This window comes from Crocodylus siamensis, chromosome 1, assembly GCF_052110815.1.
Source record: "Crocodylus siamensis isolate JL-2025a chromosome 1, ASM5211081v1, whole genome shotgun sequence".
Lineage (NCBI taxonomy): Eukaryota > Metazoa > Chordata > Crocodylia > Crocodylidae > Crocodylus > Crocodylus siamensis.
The window spans coordinates 145,707,469-145,732,104 of record NC_143395.1 but is presented as its reverse complement, the minus strand read 5'-3'; the positions used below and the strand labels follow the sequence as shown (position 1 = coordinate 145,732,104).

At 42.1% G+C, this 24,636-nt stretch overlaps 1 protein-coding gene across 3 annotated transcripts in view; it reads left to right on the top strand.

Annotated features, from left to right (window-relative positions):
* The window catches only part of RGS7 (regulator of G protein signaling 7), a 500,495-nt gene that overhangs the window by 394,741 nt on the left and 81,118 nt on the right, over positions 1–24,636 (top strand). For all 3 annotated transcript variants that reach the window (XM_090031504.1, XM_090031503.1, XM_090031505.1), the window contains exons 7-9: positions 18,767–18,831; positions 23,611–23,687; positions 23,788–23,869. In XM_090031504.1, coding sequence (XP_089887630.1) covers positions 18,767–18,831; positions 23,611–23,687; positions 23,788–23,869 — 224 coding nt within the window. The remainder of the gene's footprint in view (positions 1–18,766; positions 18,832–23,610; positions 23,688–23,787; positions 23,870–24,636) is intronic.

The window sequence follows — 24,636 nt, the reverse complement described above, 5'->3', positions numbered from 1 at the left end:
AGGACTACAAAGCCTTTATGTTGGTAATCCTGACGTATGCATGTGAAACTTGGACAGTGTACAGATGCCATGCTAGGAAGTCAAGCCACTTTCACATGGGCTATCTGAGGAAATTGATGAAGGTAAGATGGAAAGACAAGGTCCCAGACACTGTGGTTCTCATATGGGCAGGCATTCCAAGCATCCCAGGAAAAAGCCAACCTATTAAATGGGTACTTTGCGTCGGTCTTTCATCAGTCCCATGAGATGCCCATGGGACACCCATGCCCGCTAAAGGACAGGGAGGTCCGGGTGAGGGAGATCCCCTGCCCTCCATCAATGCTGACCTCATGAAGGAACACCTTGAGAGGCTGGATACCTTCAAGTCAGCCGGCCCTGACAGTCTACACCCCAGGTACTCAAGGAACTGGCGAGCATCATAGCCCAGCCCCTGGCACGGATCTTTGAGAACTCCTGGTGCTCTGGTGTAGTGCATGAAGACTTGAAGAAGGCCAATGTGGTGCCTATCTTCAAGAAAGGGAGGAAAATGGATCTGGCTAACTATAGGCCCATCAGCCTGGCTTCTACCTCTGGGAAGATCTTACAAAAGTTTATTAAAGAGACCATCCTTAATGGACTGGCCAATGCCAACATCCTGAGGGATAGCCAGCACGCATTTGTTGCAGGTAGGTCTTGCTTGACCAATCTTATTTCCTTCTATGACCAGGTGACCTGTCACCTGGGCAAGGGAGAAGAGATTGATGTCATATATCTTGAACTTCAGAAAAGCCTTTGATCTGGTATCCAATGATCACCTCTTGGCAAAACTGGCCAATTGTGGCCTTGGGTCCACCATGATCCCCTGGCTAGGAAATTGTCTCTGTGGTTGGACCCAGTGGGTAGTAATTGATGGAAGTCAATCAGCATGGTGCTCTGTGACCAGTGGGGTCTCCCAAGGCTCTGTCCTTGGACCCATATTGTTCAACATCTTCATTAATGATGTGGACTTTGGAGTCAGAAGCTGACTGGCCAAGTTTGCCGACTGCACCTAACTTAGGGGGAAATCATTCACACCAGAAGACAGGCGGGTGATTCAGGCTGACTTGGACAGGCTCAACAAATGGGCGGACGAGAACCTGATGGTGTTTAACACTGAAAAATGCAAGGTACTCCACCTTGGGAAGAAAAACCTGCAGCATCCTTATAGGCTCGGCAGTACTACGCTGGCTGGCACTACAGAAGAAAGGGACTTGGGGGTCATCATTGATCACAAGATGAACATGAGCCTTCAGTGCAATGCTGCAGCTAGTAAAGCAACCAAAATGCTGGCTTGCATCCATATTTACTTCTCAATCAAATCTGGGGACGTCATTCTCCCCTTGTACTCAGCCTTGGTGATGCTGTACTTGGTGATGCTGATGGGGTACTGTGTCCGGTTTTGGGCTCCACAATTCAAAAAGGATGTGGAGAAGCTTGAGAGAGTCCAGAGAAGAGCCACACACTTGATCAGAGGTCAGGAAAACAGACCTCACGATGACAGGCTGAGAGTCATGAGGCTCTTTAGCCTGGAAAAGCGCAGGCTCAGGGGTGATCTGATGGCCACCTATAAGTTTATCAGGGTTGACCACCAGGATCTGGGGGAACATTTGTTCACCAGAGCACCCCGAGAGATGACGAGGTTGAATGGTTATAAACTACTGCAAGACGGTTTCAGGCTGGACATAAGGAAGAATTTCTTTACTGTCCAAGCCCCCAAGGTCTGGAACAGCCTGCCAGCGGAGGTGGTTCAAGCACCTACATTGAACACCTTCAAGAGCAAATTGGATGCTCATCTTGCTGGGATCTTATGACCCCAGCCGACTTCCTGCCCTTTGGGTGGGGGGCTGGACTCGATGATCTTCCGAGGTCCCTTCCAGCCCTAATGTCTATGAAATCCACACTGTGTTGCTGAATTCACATATGAGATGGATGGGCTATGTCACCAGGATGTCAGATGAACAACCACCAAAGATCTTCTATAGGAAGCTAAAAGGAAGGGCAAACAGTCTTTCAGAAGCTAGAAGAAACATTTCAAGTACTCCCTTAAGTTATCCTTGAAACATTTCAACATTGACCCAAACTCTTCAGAAGATCTTGCTCATGATCATTCCACGTGATGAAGCCTCATCCATACTGGAGCTATGAGTGGAGGAGAACTTCTGAGGCAGAGCAGAAGCACAAACAGCATAAATCTCGCATCAGCACATCTGCTGTTAACGAAGCAACCCGAAGTGGCATCTCTTGCTCGGTGTGCCACAGACAGTTTAAAGCACAAATTGGCCTGATCAGCCACTCTCATGCTCACAGAAACCAAACCAACCAGTGATATCATGGTTATCTTCAAATTTGAAAAGCAAATAACAAATCAACAGATCAAATTAGCAAGTATGTCTTAAAAAAGCACAACTGAATTCAGGATTTATACAATACATAAACAAATATATTTCAGTAGTCCAGGCCAAGAGGAATGGAAGACATGCAGAAGATCTTCACCAAATGGACTGAGATAGTGACTGATATAGATAGGACAATGTTTTGAGGTGATAGTTGACAAAAGTACCGGAGCTGAACACCTAGGAGAAAGAAAGAAATTTCTAAGTTAAAACAAATAAGCAACAAACAAACAAACTAGTTTTTCTGCCAACAGAGGTGATGAACAATGGAACTGTGGTGACTTGCTTGAGAGGGCTTTTGCTAAGTAGGCAATATGCTGGCAGTTTGGAGTCAAATTATGGCTGGTTTGGTATAGGTAGTGAAACAGCTGATGATGAAGTAGATGATATGTCCGCAGAAATGGATGGAACTAGAGAGCTGCTTGGTTAAGAGCTGAAGAAGAAGTTGATTTTCAGAATTCCATTGCAGTTGAAAAAGGGGAAAAATAGATATGATGAGATACAAAAAGTCAAGAATTATATTAAGGCATTATTTGCTTTTGAGAGATCAGTGGGGTTTAGCAGACATATGACAATATAGGGTTGGAGGATGAGAAAAATAATCAACTAAATAGCATGTGGCTAATTTTTAATTCTAGTGAGCTAAAGCTTAAACCCGATGAAGAATGCTATTAGTAGAATCAGAAAAAAATAATTTAAAATGTCCTTCAACTTAACTTCCTTTCATGCAGAAAAACATTTTGTTTTTGCATCTTGATAAAATCCAGTTCAAAGGGAAAATAGAAAAAAACTCATGTACAATTAGGTTGGAAAACAGGTTCATGATGAAAAAGATAAAATATATCTGCACAAAGTTCTGATCAAGCTGACAATTTCCTTGACAGAACAAGCGAAGGACAGCCTGAATGCCAGGCTTTACTTAGCAGTTGGTACAAGTTGTAAACTTTAGCTGTCCTTCAAATGCTGCATGTTTTGTTTTCATTCAAAAGTACTTGTGGCAAATAGACCTTTTTTATACTTATCAGTAAAAAAAAGAGAATCTGAGAATCCAAAATGTGAACTGACAGATTAAAGTACTGATCCAACTTTTATGCTATAAGCAGAATTCAGACTAAGAATGAAAGGGTCAAAATCCATATGGGGTTGTTCGTTGTAGCCGTGTTGGTCTAAGGACATAGGCAGACAAGGGTCTTTGGATAGATGTGATATCTTTTATTAGACCAACTAAACAGTTGGAAGAATGTTCTTTGCAAGCTTTTGGGCACAAATACCCTTCTTCAGCCATATAGAGACTCCATCTATGTACTTGTGCTATACTCTCTTTCTCATTTAGAGAATTCCAGGTATGACTCTCTCCACCCCCACCCCTACCCACCAAAAGAGAAAAGGGGGAAAAAATCTTGATTTGGAGGAGAACATTGCATATATTGTTTTTCTGAGAGAATTGGGTACAGTTTTAGGAAGCAGCACCTAGAATAACTTTGCTAATAATATACCTATACTAAATTATGTTGAAGGAATGATCTCTCCAGATAAGATTGCAAATGACTATAAACAGCACATTTTCATGTGCTCATAATTTCCTGGAGTTTTCACTTGGTGAGACATATTTTCTGTTTGGTTTTACTTTCTCTTTTAGTTTGGACAGAAGAACCTTTTTAAACAGTGTAAGCTATATTCATTCAGGATATTCAGGATCTGTGTCTTGGAATGAGTATGCATTTAACAATGATTACCATGTTCATAGGTAGGTCAGTGTTTAACTTCAAAACAATGTTCATAGGCAGATCCGTGTTTAACTTCAAAACTGGTGAAGGAATCAGTCAAGAATATACAATGAGTTGGTGGGATATAATGTATTTTTTCTTGTATATACTTTGGATGGCAGTGGTTACTCACCAGTGAGGAAGCAAAGAAGTTGTGACTCATGGATTTTTAGGCATGTGCTTGACTTGAGTGGGAGTTGTATATGTGTTGAAATGTTTTCTTAACTTAGGGCCCAAGTAAAATGCTGACAAAACCTTTAAGCAGTAGCACACTATGAGAAATTCTGCATGTGTCATATAGGCCAGAAAGAGCCATTATACACAAACTGGTACTAGTAACGGGAAACTGGTCTAAAACCATAACCAAACAGAAGTTCAGCTTACATAGACTGGTTTAAAAATAATAGACCTGTTTGGATGTAGTGTCAGACTTAACCGATTTAGGCTAGACCAGTCTATTGAACTTCTGTACGAGATGTGGTGATTCAAATTAGGTTGCAGTCTGCTGGCATCCCATCATGCCCACTCCTTCCAATCCCTTGCACAGAGGCACCCTAGAACTTTCTGACACTTGGCTGCTTTGAGCTGTCAGCTGCAGGCAGGAAGGAGCTTGGTGGGGTGGGGAGGAAGGGAACACCTGTAGCACTGTATTTTTCTATGTTTATGCAAGGGAAGTTTAGTTTAGATATTAGGAAGAATTTTCTCACTAGAAAGGTAGTAAAACACTGGAACAGGTTGTCCAGAGAGGTGGTGGAATCTCCATCCTTTTCAAACCCTGGCTAGACAAAGCTTTGGCTGAGATGATCCATTTGGGGGTGGTCCTGCTTTGAGCAGGTGGTTGGACTAGATGACCTCCTAAGGTCCCTTCCAAACCTAATTTCTATGATTCTATGAATGTCCCTATGTGGGGCAGGGGTAGTGGGGGCACTCTACCAAAGGAAGGATCAGGCCCCTCAGAGCTATAGTGAACTGCAGGTAGCAGCAGAAGGGCAGGACAGGCAGAGTGAGAGAGCAGTAGCTGCAAGCTGCTGTGCCATGTGTGCACAGGGCCTGGTAGGGCTATGCTACAGTGGGGTGGGGGGCAGAGCTGCAACCACTACCTCACCACAGTGCTGCTGCAGGTGCTGGCACTTGGTGGGGCACAGGGCTTTGGCAACAAGGAGAAGGGATGCTGCAATGCTATCAGGTATGTGTGTGTGTGTGTGTGTGCTCTTGGCCCCAAGTGATCCTGCCCTTCATCCATCCCCCCCTCACCTTTGATCTGTGGCAGATCCAGGTGGGACAGGTGTCCCCAGTCTCCATTGTGGATTCTGGGAGATGTCCATAGACAGCCTGCGCCCACCAGCACTCAGTACACAGGCTTCCTGACCTGGTTCCTGGCCCTTGGGCATCCTCACCCCAACCCAGATCCCTCACTTCTCCTACAAACTCCACCTAGACTCCCAGCTGCTCACTCCTGCTTTCCCTGCCTCCCTAGCCTAATCTAGCCCTTCCTCAATAGACTTAAATATATAAAAACCTTGATGATAAAATAATAGCATAAACAGAAATTATAAATATTCAAACAAGAGCAGGGAAGCATTTTGAGGATTCAGACATGTGCAGTAACTTAGAACAAAAAAATATTGAGTCATTAATCAAATACATACATCCTAGGAAATTAGAGCATTTAAAAGGAAAGGATGAATTGCTCCTCTCAAAAATATAAGTTCCTTGTTTGGTTTAGAATAAAGACAGCCTATTTGCTTTTATAGAAGGTAGATAAATGTACACATTTCTTATCCAGATTGAGTTGCAGTAAAATAAGGAAAGAAACTCTGTTCTATTCTTGTATGTAAAATTCAGTTTTAGCTTCAGCTTCGCCTGTCATTTCCTTTACAAAATAGGAGAACAGGGGAAAAATGTCTTTTTTGTTTTCATTATAATACTCTTTCTTTGAGAATTCAAGTGGGGAATATACTACACCCTCCACTCCCCCTTCCACATATGTAAATGTACATAAAGGGAGTTGACTGCAGGCATAAGTTACATATAAGGTATTTACAAGGTTCTTCACATGTTCTCAATACAAATCAAAACTTCAACAGCTGTAAGTCATAAAAATCAGAAAGAAACTGGCAAGCCTTATGGGAATCCATCTAGAATGTAGGGTACAAGTACTGTAAGATGAGCATAAAACTGGTTGGATTGTTGTGCTCAATAAGTAGTCATTAATTGCTCAGCTTGTGGTTGGGAAGAGGTACCATGTTTTGGATGAAGGGACCAAGTGCATGCTTAGCAAATTTGTAGATGACAGCAAGTTGCATGGAGTTGCACACACTCTGGAGAGTAGGGTTAGGATCCAGAATTACCTGGATAGACTGGAAAAATGGTCTGTAATCAACCAGATGAAATTCAAATCAGACAAGTGCAGAGGTTGCACTTAGGACAGAATAATTGCATGAACAAATACCAACTGGAAATCAGTGGCTAGGCTGCAGTACTGCAGAGAAGGACCTAGGGATTATAGTAGACCATAAGATGATATGAAGCAATAGTGTGCTTTTGTGGCAAAAAAGGCTAAGACTATACTAGGCTGTGCTAACAGAAGTGTCTCTTACAAATGGAGGGAAGTGATTTTTCTACTGTATTCAGTATTGATGAGGCCTTATCTGAAGTACTGTGTCCAGCTGAAGGCCCCACACTCCAAGAAGGATGTAAATAGATTGAAGATAGTTTAGTGGAGGGCAATAATGATTAGAGGCCTGATATGCATAATTTATAAGGAAAGGCCAAAAGAGCAAGGGTTATTTAGTTTTGGGAAGAGAGGACTGAGAGGGGACTTGATAAGTCTTCAAACACCTGAAGGGTGATTATAGAGAGGTTGGAGGTAGATTATTTTCTATGGCCATAGCAGATGGGACTAGGAGAAATAGCCTCAAACTGTAGTAGAGGAAGTTTAGGTTGGATATTAGAAGAAATTTTATGATTATGGGGGTGATCAAGCATTGGAACAGGCTACCTAAAGAAGCAGTGGACTCTCTATCCCTGAAAATTTTCAAGAGCAGTTTGGACAGACACTTGACTAGGATCGTCTAGTCAGGGATGATCCTGCATTAGGCAGGGGTCTGGACGAGGCTTCCAAACCTACTTTCCTATGATACTATTTACCCATATTTATTTGAAACCTAGCTTAAGACACCTGACTGACTATTTGACCTGTGTAACAGAACACCAGATGTGCTCTGTTACTTGTAGGGCCCTGAGCAGCAGCAAGGCAGTCTGCAGCTGGCTGCAGTCCCAGTTGGGCATAACTGCCTGATTGGGAGCAGGGCCCAGATGTGCCCTATAAGAACAGGGGCCCTGAACAGCAAAGGCAGCAGTGTGCTGCCAGCAACCTGAGAGACACTGCCAGCTGAGCTGCTGCTCAGAACACCTTGGATGTAAGGGAGGATCTTTGGGGATGGCGGGAAGTTTTTTGTCCTGGGTACAACAGAAAAATGCACCCTGCTGAGGAAGGATGGCTTAGTGGGGCTGGCTGTGGCAGGTTGGTCCCTGCAAATGTCAGGCCAGTCACCTCTCCAGTAAAAGGTGAGTATGGGGTGCCTGCTAACCCCAGCCCCCCACATCCTTGGTGGGTAGTAAGACTGAGCAGAGGGAGTCCAGACTCCCTGTGAGTGCTGAGGCAGGGACCAGGTCACGTGGAGGGACCTGTGGCAGCACCTAGACTCACAGTTGAGTTCTGAGTCTGCACTAGGGAGCTGACAGTGAGGCTTCAGGGGGGTACAGCCCTGGGCCTTGGGGAGCTATGACTAGAGCCCCCTGGGCAAGGGGATGAGGGATTATGGCCCAGGGAGGGCAAGGGGATGGGCTTGGAGCCCTGATCCCTGTAGTATGGGATTGAAGCCCAGAGTGGAGGCCCGGGGCCCAGAAGGAGGCTTTGAGCTCTGAGTTGAGGAGGAGCTGGAGCCCCATGATTGGATGGGTTTGGAGCCCTGAACTGAGAGGGGCTGGGAGCCCTGAGGGGAACTGGGCTGGGAGCCCAAGTGCATGAGTGGCCAGGTGGTAGGCCAGATAAGTAGGCCAAATGTCAGGCCATGGAACATCTGCAAGGCACTGGGACTATGAGCTCCAGAGGGAAGTGAGAGTCTCAAGTCAGACTCTGGAGCTGAAGTCCCAGTGTGAGGCACTGGAGGACCATCTACGAGGTATGGGACACAGTAATGGGTGGTTGGAGCCATGTACATAGGCCCTTGTCAACAGGGCAGGTAAATGGGCAGCCTCCCACCTTAGTGATATCTCGTAATCATTATCATCAAGGTGTGGCACGTGAGGAAGGCAGGTGGTTATCCCAGAAGCAAGTGGGCAGGCCAACACTTGTAACTGGGTGGTATGTCCACTTGTTACAACCTGTTGCCTTAAAAGTATCTGTCTCTATGGCCTATTTGGCTGCATTCTTTTCCACTAAATAATTTAGCAAGAAGGAGACACTCATGGAGTAAACACGATATGCTCAGCAAGAGTCTCAAGGCAACTAACAAAATCATATGCAAATTGGATTTGAGAGTCCCCAATGAAGTCGTGAGTTTTCTTAATTCAGGAGAAACGTCATTTACTCAGCATTTCTACAAGTCAGTTCATAAATATGAACCAGTCAGTTAGGGCAGAATGACAAGTATTTCATGAATATTCTTGGATAGAATTTTTCAGATGTATATAGAAGTGTGTTTCTTAAATTTGGTGCTAGTGCAGTGAAAAGAAATGCACCGGTCCACTGCAAATATCTTGTAAAAAAATGTGCATTTTCATTGTGTATGCTGGGGATTTTCTATCCTTTTGTAACAAGTTGCCTCTTTCCCAGTGTTACAACATTTTAAATCAGCTGGGGCTTTGCAGCTGTTGTTCCAGCAATGAAGTTCTCTAGGACTTTAATGGAAGTCCCCTACCCATGCACCTTCTCTCATTTGCTAGGTTTCAGGGTAAAACAGGAATCAGCACATTTCTAGTGGAATTTGAACTAGTAGATTTAATAAATGTTTTATATGGAAGGGGTGGATTCTTCTGAGTGAATGCAGTTTGAATTCAAAGAAACCAGAGCTGAGAATACAACCTCTTGGGTCATCTAATCTGTCTCCCTGACATGGCAATTTTGGTTGTCAGTGTGTGCTTGCATATGTTAGTGTTTTCCCCTGCTTGCTTGTGTACAACTAAGCTACAACACTTTTCTTGCTGAACTAGTTCCACACTCTAAAAAGGGGAAAAATATGCCCCTTCCTATCAAATGCAGCTTTCATATTTTTACTCTATTGCATCTAGGTTATGGATGATATATTTCAGATAATCTACTTTCTTTGAATAGTGTGTGAAACATTTTATAGAGATAAATATCATTCTTCCCCTTTACTACTGTGGACAGAAAGGCACAAAGTTCAGTGGTTTCTCAAGGTCAGACAGAGAGCCAGAGGCAGATCCAAGTATGTCACCTTGATCTTCTGACTCACATTAGCCTGCATGGAGCTCCATGCTGCCAGAGCTGGACAGCTTCTGATATCCAGCCTAGGTCACATAAAACTAGCTCAGTTGTCTACACTGCACACTTCACTAAAGCATGAAGTATCTACTGGTTCTTACTGTCCCCTTCTCTAACTAGGGCATCCTGTAGAGACAAGGCTGTTGTGCTTGAACAGTAATCGCTTCTGTAGTTTTTTTGGTTTTTTTTTAAAGGCAACTAGTTGCTACAGAAATTGGCAACCTGTCCATCAAAGAAAAATATGTAATTTTAGAATGGACAGAACAAAAGCCCAGCATGGTTTAGGGGAGAATCTTGCATTAGGAGGGAGATGGACTTTGTCATCTACAAGATGTTTTTTCTTCAACTCTAGATTCTGTGTGTTCAAACCCTTTATATTGCTGTGAAGAGCTACATAATTCACTCAGCAGGACCAACCCCTGTTATATAAATGGCTTGATATGAGTCTGATTTCAACGGTAGGCTGTATTATGACCTGAAGCTTGCTTAATTTTGATATAGAGAGCTGAAGCATACAAAGCATCATTGCAAGGGCTCTCTATGCTCAAGAGACCCTCATGGAAAATGTTGCTCTGCTAGTCCTAGAGAGCTTTATCTTAGAAGCCAATATTTTCGGTGCGGTAGCCCTTATGAAATTGGCTAGCAGGGTATGTGTGAGAAGCAGCTTCCCACATCACTGGACCACTATGGCAGAATGTAGAGTGGATTTGGGCAGTGGTGCAGTTGTATCCCACCTCCCAAAGTTTAAAATCAACTGCTCGGTGGTGGCAACAGCTTTTCTATTCAAGCAGCAGTGACAAAAGTCAATTGACTTCATGGATCATTATAATCTACCCAATTCCTTCTGAACTCTTCATTCCACAGGTATTAATGACTCTCTCTTCTTTTTAATTGCCTCAAAGTTTAACCTTTCTTCTGCAATTCTGCTGTCAACTGGTCCTGATAATGCAGCTCCTATTTCATAACCATACAGACTAATTTTAACTCTAGCAAAAGACTTTAAGTTAGGTGTGGAAGTAACTTTCAGTGAAGCATTGGTGCATGTCAAGATGCTCAGCAATGCTAGATTTTGAAAAAAGAGATGTCCATTTTAATATAACGAATGCAGGACTAATAAAACAACATGTTTTGATTATGTTTACCTTTTTATTATGTTTTATACATAATATACAACATTGCAAATTAATGCACTGTCTAATAAATGTTTATTTGTTTTTGCTCCAATCCAATAATACTGTCCTAGATCTCTCGCTTATTAGTGAAGTTTCTAGTTTCTTTTTAATTTGATATACACTTTGTTATATGTGATGATGCACCTCACCATCTGCATCCCCCTCCCTTACTTCACAGAATCCTAGATCCACCCATGGTAGCATGGCCAACATGTTTGTATATGTATGTAGAAAAACTTTTCTGGATCTCCTGAATCAAATCTGAGTCTAACTGTTTTTAGAATCTAAATCCTCAATAAATATAAATGAAAAAAAGTCTAAAGTTTGTAAACCTAATTCATGATTTTCAGAATTACTTTCAGATGGCTATATTGCATGAAGTAAACTGAGCTGGCTATTTCCTTATTAATATGGAAATTAAAAGTGTCAGAATGAGAAAATAATATTGATGTGACTGGTGCATGATTGTGGAAAGGATGGAATGCTTCAAAACCATGGAAGCCTTGAATAGCTAAACATGATTAGGATTTATAAGAATGTAAAATTCCATTATAGAGACCAATTGCTAAATGATGAATGTTTAATGCTCTTTATGTCCACTTAAAAATTGGCGTTTTTTTTAACACTTAAGCATTGAGCAAAACCTGAGCTAAGTGACCATCCTGTAGCCTTTTAGAAGATTTTACTTTGCAGAAGCATTAATAAACTAAAGTTGAAGCACTGGTGCTGTTTAAGCAGAATATTCACTTCAGGTTTGTTGATTGACAGTAATCCTCAGGACATCTTTCACTGTAATTCTTAATCCTTCATAAACATCCAAAGATACAGTCTATGCCCCCCTCCCCCAAACGTGTTATTGGTATTGTGGATTTAACTGGTTAATTGTGCCTTGATACCAGCTACACCTGCAAAGTACTTATCACACAATAAAAAGCTCCAACCAGCTATAAAGTTAGACTCCAAAAATAGGTACTAATTGTGAAGAAATCCTTCTCTGTCTGTCTCTGTTTGGGTCAATCCAGCTACCCCTCCCTCCACTTTCAAAATGCTGCTACTTGGTTCAACCTGGTCACCTAGATGACCAGACGAGGTAAATTTGTAAGAGAGGGGAGCTCTCTCTCTTCCTACAGTGGGCATTTTGAAAAAAAAAAAAACACAAGCAAATTACCTCCAGGCTGCCTGGATGATTTTACTGTGAGTAATACCTGAACACTAGCTAGTAGATTAGGCCTAATTAATTCAGACATGTATTAAAAGGGCCCCTGAGCCCATATTTATAAGACTCAATTTATTTGAAAATTTCTCAGAGTGCTTTCTCTTAAATTTCTTTGTCTACCCCCCAACTCATCTCTTCACCTCCTTCCCCCACCCCAGTTCAACAAAGGTATCAAGTTACAGCATGAGACTGGCTGTTTTTTCTGTGAATATCTGAGGGGAGAGGGGACAGAGAGGCTTTTTGCTCCCTTTACTGGGCCAGCTACATTGGCTTAGTTACCCTTCAGGAAGAAAGAAGCACCACAAATTATTACCAGTGGGCATAGCACCCCCAAGGCTGGCAGGGTCTGTGTACCCCAGGCTGCACAGAGCCCTAACAGAGACCAGTGCCCAAGTGGTGGCAGCATTAATCCAGGCTTGTAGATGTTCTCCAGGAAGGGGGATGGGCAGCTGTAGGCTCCCGCGGGGAGACTCCCAAAGTGTGGTTTTGGGCCTGGCACAGTAAGGTGGGTGGCTCTGCATAGTAGTACCAGCACACTAACTTTATAGGTGGTTGCTATTAAGCTTTAATTTGCACATGTAGTAGGGTCTCCCCTGAAGCTGGAAGCCCCATCAGCTGGCAGGCTCCCAGCCACAAGGGTGCACCTTGCCCAGCCAGGGATGCAAGTCTTACAATTGTTGGGGACTCTAAGCCTGAGCAGCTGATGGGGCACCTATCTGTGAGAGCTTGCTTCTTTCTGGTGCAGGGGGAGCCTGGGATTGGGCTCCCCCTGCACTGGTAATAAGGCACAATAAGATCTAATGTGCAGTCCCACAAACATGTGGCATGGCAAGAAGTGTGATTGTGTGAATTGCACAGTAGATTCCATTGCACTTTTACCTGCACGTGTATCTGAAGACAGAGACTGTTTGAACTCTATAGACTTTCCATTTGGGTTGCTATTCTTTTTGCTCATGAAATGATGCATGTAGATATGATTTCTATTGACTCTGAGGCCATAATTTGTTCCTGTTGCTAATATAAACTTTACCTCTATTTTGCCTGAATAATATGTGAGCCCTCCTGAAGTGGAATCCTGTCATTCCTATAATTTGTGTCCCTATTAAGCTATAGTAATATCTGGTTGTGCCTGAGAATTACAAGTTTATCCTGATTGGGGTTCTGAAAGATACTAGGGTTATTTTTCTTCTTCTGTCTATAATCTCTAAAGCCCCACTCCCAGTAGCTTTGAAATCAGTGGCAGTTTTGCCATGTAATTCAGTGAAAGGCAGGATTTGTCTGAGATGCTGTCTTAGCAACTTGTTTAAATTACTAGATTTAAACTTGTAGACTGAAAACTGTTTTTTCCATGAGAAGCATATATGCCATGTATAATTAGTTCACGTATTCATACCATGAAACTCCATAATTATCTCTATGGTCCTCTTTAAAAATAAATTGAAGAAGCTTCACATGAGCTTTAAACTACAATTAAATAGTAAGAGTGAAGGAAAAATAGCTGAACCCAGAAAATGGGTCATTGTGATAATATATATTTAAAATTTAACGGGGAGAGAAAGACAGCAAGCTTGAAGTTCCTCATATATACATCTCTCGAAGGGTTAAACTGAACAATGTCACGATTAAACTGTTAACTTGTCCAGACTTTGATTGCAGGACCAGTGAACAGGCCAGCAAACAGAAAAGCTCCACTATGGCTATGTATATACACTGGCAGAATAGAATAAACTGGGAAGGTATATAATTATGTGTAAGTTCCCAAAATACATCAGAAAAAAACCCATAACTGGCAACTATTTGGAGGAGGAGGAAGAGAAGGAAGGCTCTTCTACCTTTTAGTCCAAATAGCCTACTTATTTGAACACTTGCTTACAGAATGAGAAACCCAGGTTCTTAACTCCCTTCATGCAAGGGATTTGAAGTATATCTCCCACTTCCACCAAAGTGTTTTAGCCACCAAGCCATGGCCTAAGCAATGTCCAGAGTGCCCTCCAGGCTTCATCTTGAAGCTACGACTCTGGGGCCTAGCAAGCCAGCAGTATGGATCAGTGATGCAGGTATTCTCTTCATAGTTTCATAGTTTCTAGGGTCGGAAGGGACCTGAACAGATCATCTAGTACGATCCCCTGCCATGGCAGGAAAGAATACTGGGGTCAAACAACCCCAGCAAGATGTTCATCTAACCTCCTCTTAAACACCCCCAGGATAGGAGCCTGCGCCACTTCTGTTGGAAGTTGGTTCCAGACCCTAGCCGCCCTGACCGTGAAGTAGAGCCTCCTGATATCTAGCCTAAACCTGCCCTCTGCCAGCTTGTGACCATTATTCTTGGTCACTCCTGGCAGTGCTCGAGGGGACAGTGACTCCCCCAATGCCTCCTGATCCCCCCTGACTAGTTTATAACAGGCCACAAGATCCCCCCTCAGCCTTCTCTTTTGGAGGCTGAACAGGTTCAGGTCCCATAGCCTCTCCTCATAGGGCCTGCCCTGTTGTCCCCTGATCATATGAGTAGCCCTCCTCTGGACCCTCTCCATGCTGTCCACATCCCTCTTGAAGTGGGGTGCCCAGAACTGGATGCAGTACTCCAACTGCGGCCTGACCAGTGCCGCATAGAGGGGGAGGATCACCTCCTTGGACCTGCTCGAGATGCATCTGTGGATGCATGACAAGGTGCGGTTGGCCTTCCTGACTGCCTCCCCACACTGCTGGCCCATGCTCATCTTGGAGTCAATGATGACCCCAAGATCCTTTTCCGCCTCTGTGCTGACAAGAGGGGAGTTCCCCAACCTGTAGGTATGGTGCCAGTTGTTCCTCCCCAGGAGCATCACCTTGCACTTGTCTGTGTTGAAACCCATCGTATTCTCATCCGCCCACCCCTGTAACCTGTCTAGGTCTGATTGTAGCCTGTTGCATCCTTCCAGTGTGCCCACGTCCCCCCAAAGGGAAGGCCTTGGGTTTTAGCTACTGTAACTCCTAAGGAACAGAAGTTACCTCACTATGACCTATCTATTTTATCCAATGAATGTAAAATACAATATGCAGAGCAGCACTGGAGACAGAAGCAAAAGCCAGAACCTAGAGCCATTTCATTGTCCATCTCACTGGGCCACACTCCCACTGATTTGCTTTCTTTCTAGCCCCACATAACTTCCACTCTTGGCTGCTCAACAGGCAGTTTCAAGAGGAAAGACGGGAAGTTTTTCTCCATTAAAACTTTTGGGAGCTTGTACACCATTACATGACCATGTGGCTATCATATGGCCATAGCAGAGCAACTTTTAACTCTGCCTTAACCACACTTGTGGGTGTGTCTACATGTTCAATTACAGCACCTGAATAAACTGTGGAGTTTACTGCTCCAGAGTTAATTGCAGGGCACAGCATGTGGAACCTGACCAGAGCAGCCCCAGCTAGCAGGGGGTCCTGGAGGTTAATCTGCCAGCCTGCAGCAGCTGTCCCTGACTCAACATGATGTAGAGGGGTTGGTTGGGGTACTTCACTGTGGGGCTAGCTGGCAGGCAGCCCCCACACTGAAGCGCCCTCATGCCCCTGCCAGGTGGGCAGTATCTACATTTTTTTACTCTTAAGTTTTTTACTCTTTAGCGGAATAGTAACTGTAAAGATATATAGTACATGTATTTACAAGTAGTATTCTGTTGCCGAGTAAATTAGTTTACTCCATCCTAATACAGGCACGCTTGTAGATGCTGAAATGTTTACTGGGCAGCTAGTCAACTGTGCAATAAACATGTCCTGTATGAAGAAAATATTGTAATGAGAAAAAAGTCACAGGTGATACAATCATTAGGTTCCTAAAAGGGAGAACCTTTCTAATGTCTTGGATGGAAGACCTGAGGCAAAACAAAACCAGTTGTGAAGCCTTTTACCAAGAAATATGTATGCTAAAAAAAGGCATGAAATGGAAATTTCGGGAAGACAGGTATGGAGAGCATTGCCACAAGTGATTAATAAGGTAGTGTGGTGTAATACCAGATGTTTATGTATACAAAAGTCTAATTCCAGTTTGAAATGCCCTTAAAATAGCGCAGGCCGAAAGTCCTTATGCTTAAATAGTATTCTGGTTTCCAGACTCTGTATTTCTCTTAAGAATCTCATTTTGGGACAGATGACTTATATAAGTCCTGAAATTACCTATTTTTCTGAGGATTGTTTTGTGTCTCATATACTTTTGTTGTTTTGCTTTAACCATTTCTTACTCTAAAATAAGAATCTTGCTGCAGACTAAGGCTTCAGTGAGATTTTTTTTTTGTTACACTAAAAGAAAGAATTGACAAGAATTTAAGTATACCTGCAAAATCATGTGATGCTCCTTTTGGAGAAGAGGTACGCCAGAAGCCTGGTTCCACAACCATTTCTCATTTAAAGTCACATTTACAGGGGCAACCCCACTGACTTGTGAAGCTTGAGAATTTTCAGCCCTTATCATTTTCTTGCTGTCAGTAAATTTCAGAATGGGATTAGTCTTTTATGTTTGTGTGGGTAAGTGCTTTTTGCTGTGAGCAAAGGTTGCAGTGGCAATCCCTTACCTCTCAGTCATCCTAAGGGAGGCTGCTCATGTGTTGCAGTTAAGTGTGTGTGTGTGGTGGGGGGCAGAAACGGGAGGAGATTCAGATCTTTTACTGCAGCATCGTGCATTGGGCACAGTCTAAGGCTGGCTGCCAAACTAAAGGGTTCATTGGTATGGCCTTCTCTGGAAGTTAGGTTTCTGAAACCATAGCTGCTTCAAACATATTGATTAAGCTGACAACAAAAAACAAAGCTCAGAATATATATTGGACACCCATCATCTGAGAATAGAAGTATTATAAACTGAGAAGCCTTGTGTTATTTTCTCTGAATATGCTTCATGCCTCCATGGATTTGTTTGTGACTGGAGACTTGCCACAGACTTAAACTATAGTGGATTGTTATAAGTCAGCAAGGAAATAAGCAGTTTTGCAGCAAACAAATGAAGCTTTAACCAGGTTTATAGCAATGATGAGGCAGCCCCAACCCTAGAGAAAGAGCCGTTTGCCCAAGACTGAGGACCTTGGGTTCAAAAGACATTGCTCTGTCAATCATTCTGCCCTCCAGAAAGGGATGGGAAAACTGTCTGCTACTGCTGCCTGATAGACTGATGGAGAGCCCATGTCTGAATTAAGTGGGCTACAAAGTGGTTCCCAAGAAGATGAAGCTTTCATGTTTCCATCATGTCTAATAGGGGCTTAAGGGAAATGCATAATACAGTTACTGTGAGAGACTACTGTGATTTTTCGCCCCCCCCCACAAAATACATCATCCTTCAGTGTGAGGAAGCAGCTTCTCCTGGAGAGAGTCATACTTCTTTTTCCTGGAGGGAGACTTGCAGGGTTGCCTGACTTCCTAAACATCATCGGGCCTGCTAAACATCATGATGGGTATAACCTAGGGATGGATTTTGAAGAGCCTTCTAGTAACCGTGCCTCATCCCAAAGAAGAATGAATGCATGCTGTTTTAACTTGATAGGGCTTCAGTCTTGTTTTTACTTTTCTTTTCATCAGGTAACACCTGGAAGCACAAATACAGTTTTTACAAGAGTCTCTGAACTCTAAGTTCTTTGCTGCAGTACCAGGGAAATCAGTGAAATCCCTCAGGGCTGGAGTAAACCACAGTGAAATTTGGCCCATATCTTTCTTCTGTGGACCAGAGAGATGACAGACAGGGTTGGTAGATCTTTGTCTACAGTAGTCAACAGGCCACCCCATCCCAGAAAGGGGATAGTACTATAGCAGCATAAAATGTTCACAAAATTACTCCTTTGCCTTGTTATGGAGAATTTAGGTGCCTCACTTCATCCCTGGAAAGGATCCCCTGTATTATGGAGCTACTGAGGTTCATAGCAAAGATTGAATTTTCCCCAAGATGAGAGAGAATGAAGCTTAAGTCAGTAGGAAAGTCAAATGCATAAAGAATTCAGGCTCAAGCATTTAGTGCAATGATTTTAATGAACAATACTAACATCTGTCCTGGTTAATTCACATTCATTTTATTTTTGACCTGTCATCTTTTCATATTTAGTCTTTTGTAAAAACATTACATTTGTTCAGTTATACTATAATGAATCCAGAACACTTTTAAAGTTCATAGAATTACGTCAGATTAGATTCTGACTCACCGTTGTACATAAGCCATACTGCCCTTCTTTCATTTATACCTCTTTGAGATATTCATTGAAGGGAATGTTACTTTCAGAGCCTATTTATCATTTATGTTGTTCATGTTGCCTTTAACTGTGATTTTTCTCATTTAATTGTTGTTTGTTGTCTCTGAAGTTGGAAAATAATATATATATATATATCTCCTTTTTTTATGTTCTTGAAAAGTCACTTTGTTCTTTTAGATATACTGTGCATATTATTCCTTTAAAATACTTTTATATTTTCTTTTTTAATAAACAAACAAAAAGACAAATGTTTTGTTTATTATGGCTATGAGATAAAGTGAGCTTTAGAATCATGTAGTTGATCATTTTGGCTGACTTCATTGCAGTAAAGGGTCTACTGTCTGCATTTTTTCAAGGAATACAGAAGGAATAAACTACCAATTTATTTCAAAGAAAAGTGGATGAATCTTGCTGGTTTCTGGGGGTGTGATGTTTATGAGACAGTGAGAAATGATTGATTTTTTTTTTATTTTTATTTTTTTGGTATTCCAGCGGTTTACCTCTGCAAGCGAACAATGCAAAACAAAGCGCGGCTTGAGCTAGCAGACTATGAAGCAGTAAGTACCTGGGGCCATTCCTCAAACTGAGATGTCAAATCAATGAGTTTCTCAAGCCCTGCAGCATGTAGAATAAAATTCAAGATGAAGAACACAAACTTTTCAGCCGTAGTTTATAAATTGATCTAATTTAACTTGTATCTAGACAAAGAGCAACTAGTAGTCTATGGCTTCTTTTAGAAACCATAAATGCTGTTGCATAGGAGAGGCTGAAGTAAAGATTTCAGGTGATAGAAGTGGGATGAACAGTCAGATGCAAACCCCAGCTTCTTCCAGATCTTTGGGGCACAGTTTGAAACTTGGGCTTTTGGTTTCATCTCATTTCTTATCTAACTGTTCACGGTTGCTTTTCCTGGCATCAGTGTTCACAAGTCCTTAAATCCCTGCTGTCTGAGGCAGATATATTTCAACACCTGGAAACAACTGTACTGCATAGTGTAAAGTTTCTACCTATGAATATTGTATTCTATTTATATACAGGGTACCCATGAATCTGACACACACACATTTTTCTGGCTCTCAACTTAGGGAGAAAAAGATATGTAAAGACACATTTACAACGTATAATCTTTTTTGGTATATTTAAGAGCTTTACTTTTTCTTTTCTTTTTCCATGAATTTAAGATGCAGTGGTAGTGTAAGAGAGATGTTGTAGACCAACTGAGCATATCAACATGAGACACTTACTGCACAGTGTTATTAGGCTAATGAGCAGTAAGCATCACTAAATAACCATTTGCTTGTGCTGCTATGCAGTAACTTTAGATACTGTGCATTTAGTTAGTACTTTATTAAGGAAGTACTAAGTTAAATGTGCAGTATCTAAGGCATGTTAATGAACTTGTAGACACACCCACTGTGTAGTTGGCATAGAGTTAGAAAAGCTTTCAAATGCAAAACATTCTTCATCAGGTCTGACCACGGCAAGCCAAACACAGCACAGTAACAAGCAATAATAGGAGAAAGTGAGAGAACTTGCCAGGGCAGCAAACACACAATTAGTAGAAGAAGCTGAGTACTGGGAGATGAAGGCCTATCAAAAGGGAGGAGAGTCCTTCTCACCCCTAACCTGTGGAAAGAATTGAGGTGTCATGTAAATTAGAACATGCCATTAAACCAGTATCAATGTTAAGTCCTTGGTTCTTAGTATTCAGCCAGTTTATGATTTTTTTGTTCCCATGTTTACCTTTTAAAGGCATTAAGCACATTTCCCTTGACTATGAAGACAGTGAGGTCAGAGAGGGAGTGGTTGTTCTGAGAGAAATGTGTTCCTAATAGTGTATGCATGTCTCTATCCTTTATATATGTTTTTTCTTTAAGAGTTCATTCTGGTATGTAGTTTCACCCATGTGGTTGTGATGAGGGCATTTGGTGCATTGGATCAGGTATATCACACTGTGGAAAAGATGTGTAGGACATATGGATTGTGATAATTGTGTAAGGGGATGTGTGTTCATAATAGTGGCAGTAGAGATGTGCTGGTAGATGAAGTATTACTTGCCAAGGCAGGACAGTCTCCCACTTGATGCCTAGTGGGCAGTGGGGAGATGGTTCTGATGATGAGCTAGAGGTTTGTTTGAGAGCCAAGAATGGAAGGGATGGGAATATTTCTTTCAAAGGTCTGATTTTGGTTGTGTATAGGCTGTAGTCTGATGATTTTTCTGATCAGTTACAATATTGGGTGGGGATGCACATTAGGGTGTTCACAGGGAGTTTTCTTTTTCTTTTGTAGCAGGTTACCATGGGCTACTTGAATAGCTCTTTTAAATATATGGACTGTTTCTCTGCTGGAGTGCCTTTGTTGTATAAAAGCAGATTTTAGACTGTCTAGGAGGGCATCATGAGTGTTCCCCTCAGAGCAGATGCAGTGGTATGAGAGCCGAACTGTAGATTACCATTTCTTGAGTGTACTTGAGATGATTACTGGTCTTGTGGACACGGGCTCGGTGGTCTGTGGGTTTTCTGTATCTAGTGGTTTATCTGGTGCCATTATGGATGTGGATTGTGGTATCTAGATTGTTAGTGTAGGAGTAGTCCAGAGAAAATTTGAGAGAGGAGTGATAGTTGTTTAAACCCATGGTGGAAGTCAATAAGTGAGTCCAGGTGTTCAGTCCAGATAGTAAAAATATCATCTATGTAATGCAAGCATAATGCAGTTTTGATGGTGCAGCTTTCTAATGTTTTTACCCCCCGGTGGCTTATGGAGAAGATGGCATACTGAGGGGCCTTCTTTGTGCTCGCAACTGTGCCAATGGTTTGAAGTGATGATTGTTGAAAGTGAACTTGTGAGTGAGGATGAAGTAGAGATTTGTGCAACCTGTTGTTGCAAATCTGACTCTACTCCAGATTATTGTAGATATTTCAGGTGGGCAGCTGTGCTTTCATGATGTGGGATGTTAGTGTACAGGCTGGTGGCATCTATGGTTACAAATATGGCCTTCTCAGGGATGTGGTCAGTCCTCTGGATTTGGTTGAGAAAGTCTGTGGTGTCTTATAGAAAACTTGCTCTTTGAGTGATGAGTGGTTTCAGGATAGATGCAGGGTATTTTTATTTTTTATCTTTAAAGTTTTTAAAGATGAGTCATATTCAAAAGAATAAAGTAGAATGATCTCAGGCAAAATTTTCAAAGGTAAATTAATGATTTACCAATATAAAGCTCATTTGCAAAAGTGACTTTAGCATGTAGCACCAAATCCAAATTTCCTCATCTGCAGTTCCATTTAGGTATTGCAGGTCTCAAAAATAGGAGCCTCACTCACCCCAGGATGGTAAATCAAACTGGAAGAGGTGGACATCCCAAAATCCCATATATGCATGGAGAAATGTATGCACATGCAAAGGATGATTATTTTCCTAGATGCTGAGTGATCCAGTAGGAAGCATTAGGTTTTAGAGCTAATTTAAGTCCCTGCTCCCCACAAAACTTACGATCCTTAAACAGAGCTTCACATCCATCACTTTGGGATGCAAAAGACACTTAACTCATCCTGTCAACAGCATTCAGTTTTGTGAAAAATGCAGCACCTGTCCCAACTTTCATTCTCAGATACTGTGGGGCAAAAAACCTAGTAATTAAAGCATTCCCCAGGACATGGGGCATCTGGGTTTTGTGCCTTCCTCAGCCCAAGGAGACATAGCTTCCCATGTACCGCTTTCCAGGAGACTGCCCTAATCACAAAGCTATAGGACAGGGTGAGTGAGGACATCTTCTACATCTCCTGTTGAAATGAGAGTACTGGGCATATAGAAATGAAAGATGCATGGGACCAGAATGACAATAATCAAGAGGCAGCATGACCTTTAGCCCAGAGATAAGGGCACCCCCCCATTCTAATTTATTTCTTTGCTTAGCCAATGACTTTCTCATGTGAAATGTATAAATTATCTAGGCAGCAGGGACTAAAAGCTGTATTTCCCTCTGAACAGGGAAGTCCAGGAACTAAAGAGTCAGGCTGCTGTTGCTACCATTGCCTGGGAGTGAGAACACTCTCCTATGAATTGGGAGATGTGGCTTGAATTCCTTGAGGTTGAGAAGGACCTAAAATCCAGGTCTGGGTGTTGTGCTTTCAACTGAGCTGAATAGTGATAATAGTGGCAGTTAGGCAAGTTTTGTGAATGCAAAACAGATAATTTGGATAGAATTTAGGCATCTCCCATGTCTTATCTGGATCACAAGAGTGTATAGGCAAGTCCTAGGTTTTTGATCTAGATTTTTTAGGACCAAGCCTAGAAGCCTCAGTGTTAGGGAACTTTCAGGCCAAAATGGAGATGGCTAATGAATCTAGATGCTTCAGTAGTTTTACAGCTGTTGGACCAGTATCTGTTTGGTTTCTTTCTTTTTTGAGGGATATAAATACCTAAATTCTGCCCAAGTACCTTCAGATTCTCATGCCCACATCCACAGAGAGACATGAATACACCCAGTATCATCACCTGACCCTTAAAGTCCTGGATCTCAGAATGAAATTCATAAACTTAAGTTAAGCTTCTGAGTTCCCAATACAGAAAATAGTCAGTTAGGTGCCTAGAGACGGGATTCACAAGAGCCAGCACATTGCATACAGGTGAGGGAGATGTAGAGATCCTCCAGTTTTACTACAGTACCTGAGGGAAGACTTACACCAAGGCTTTGAAAATGATACATATTGGATGTATATATATTTCTGTACAGAAATGGATAGATACAGTCTTCAGGAAGATTTTTTTTTAAATTAAATCATGCATGGCAAGTTTTCTTGAGATGAGTTTAATGTTCCCAGAATAGTAATCACTTCTCCTTATAATGTTTGGCAACAGCAATCTCTAGCAGTACCATAGCCCATATTTACTCAATGTTAACACTTCACAGAGAAGACAAATGGATATTCTAATGTAGATTAATGGCAATATCGTGCAAATGTTATTGCTATACTCCCACACTCTGTGCTACTGTTGGAAACTGGAGGGTATTATTGAATTAGCACAATAATTGTCTACTCAATGCCCACAACTTAGCAAGAGCACCAGGCTCTCACCCTAAATTTGTGTTCCACTTTTTCATCACCCTTTTTCAAACTTAAAGAGAAAGTGAATTGGAACAAACATCCCTGGCATTCTGTCCTTTTCTGTTAAGCAGGTACCTTACTCCAAACAAATAGGTTGTATTTATGCTAGCATGTACATTATGGTTTTTGACCACTATATTATTTTGTGATGTGTGAAAGATAACCTACCATTGTAGAGACTAGAACTAATCTAAATCTACAATTGAAGTTCCTTAAACTGTGATGTATTTTCAGGAAAGTTTGGCCAGGTTACAACGAGCATTTGCCCGGAAATGGGAATTTATTTTCATGCAAGCTGAAGCACAAGCAAAGTAAGTTCTGTTGAATTTTTGTTGCTGGATTTGTCATTGAATATTCTAAAGAGTACCACTATTAACACTGTTCATCTTAAATATACCACAACATTGACAGAGTGGACAAGAAAAGAGACAAGATAGAAAGAAAAATCCTTGATAGTCAGGAGAGAGCATTCTGGGATGTACACAGACCTGTGGTAAGTAACTCCATAGATTTTATGTTGAGTTTAAGCATTTGAAATGATTAGCATCAAACTCCGTTCAGGCATTCCTCAACTTATGACTTTTCGAGTTGTGACAAGTGTCATTTAACTTTTATAAATTGACATCCTGTTCTGATGTTCTGGTGTGGGTTTTATCTTTACAACAGTCGATACAGCTGCATGCAGCTGGTAAGTGTTTTGTGGTGGAAGGGTAAGGGAAGGGGCATGGGGAGGCATAGCTGTCACCCCTCCCCCCCTGCTTCATGCCCTCCTGGTCCTGGCTGGGCAGCACTTGCTCCAGCCCCTCCCTCACCTCAGGGGGCATTGATCTGCCCTTCGCACCCCTTCCCACCACAGCACACTTACCAGCTGCACGCAGCTGTATCAACTATCATAAAGGAACCAATCCCCCATTTGTAACACTGTTCCTATGGAAAAACTGGTTCTGAGTTATGACATTTCGACTTAAGATGTGATTTTCAGGAACCAATTGTGCTGTAAGTCTGAGGACTGTCTGTACAAAATTGTGAATATTTGGGAGTACATGCTTAGAGTTTTTTGAGGGAGGAGGTGACAGATGATGGTTTTTATTGTAAAATATGTTTTAAATGTGTTAATGTTATAATGTTAATGTTATATTACATGTCTCAGTTAGCCTGACTAGCTTATACACAGGGGAAGAAGAGTTAATAGAGTCCCTGCCAGGTACCAGAGCTGACTGTGTGAGGAAATGAGATTGACTTCCAGCGTCAATGGAATAC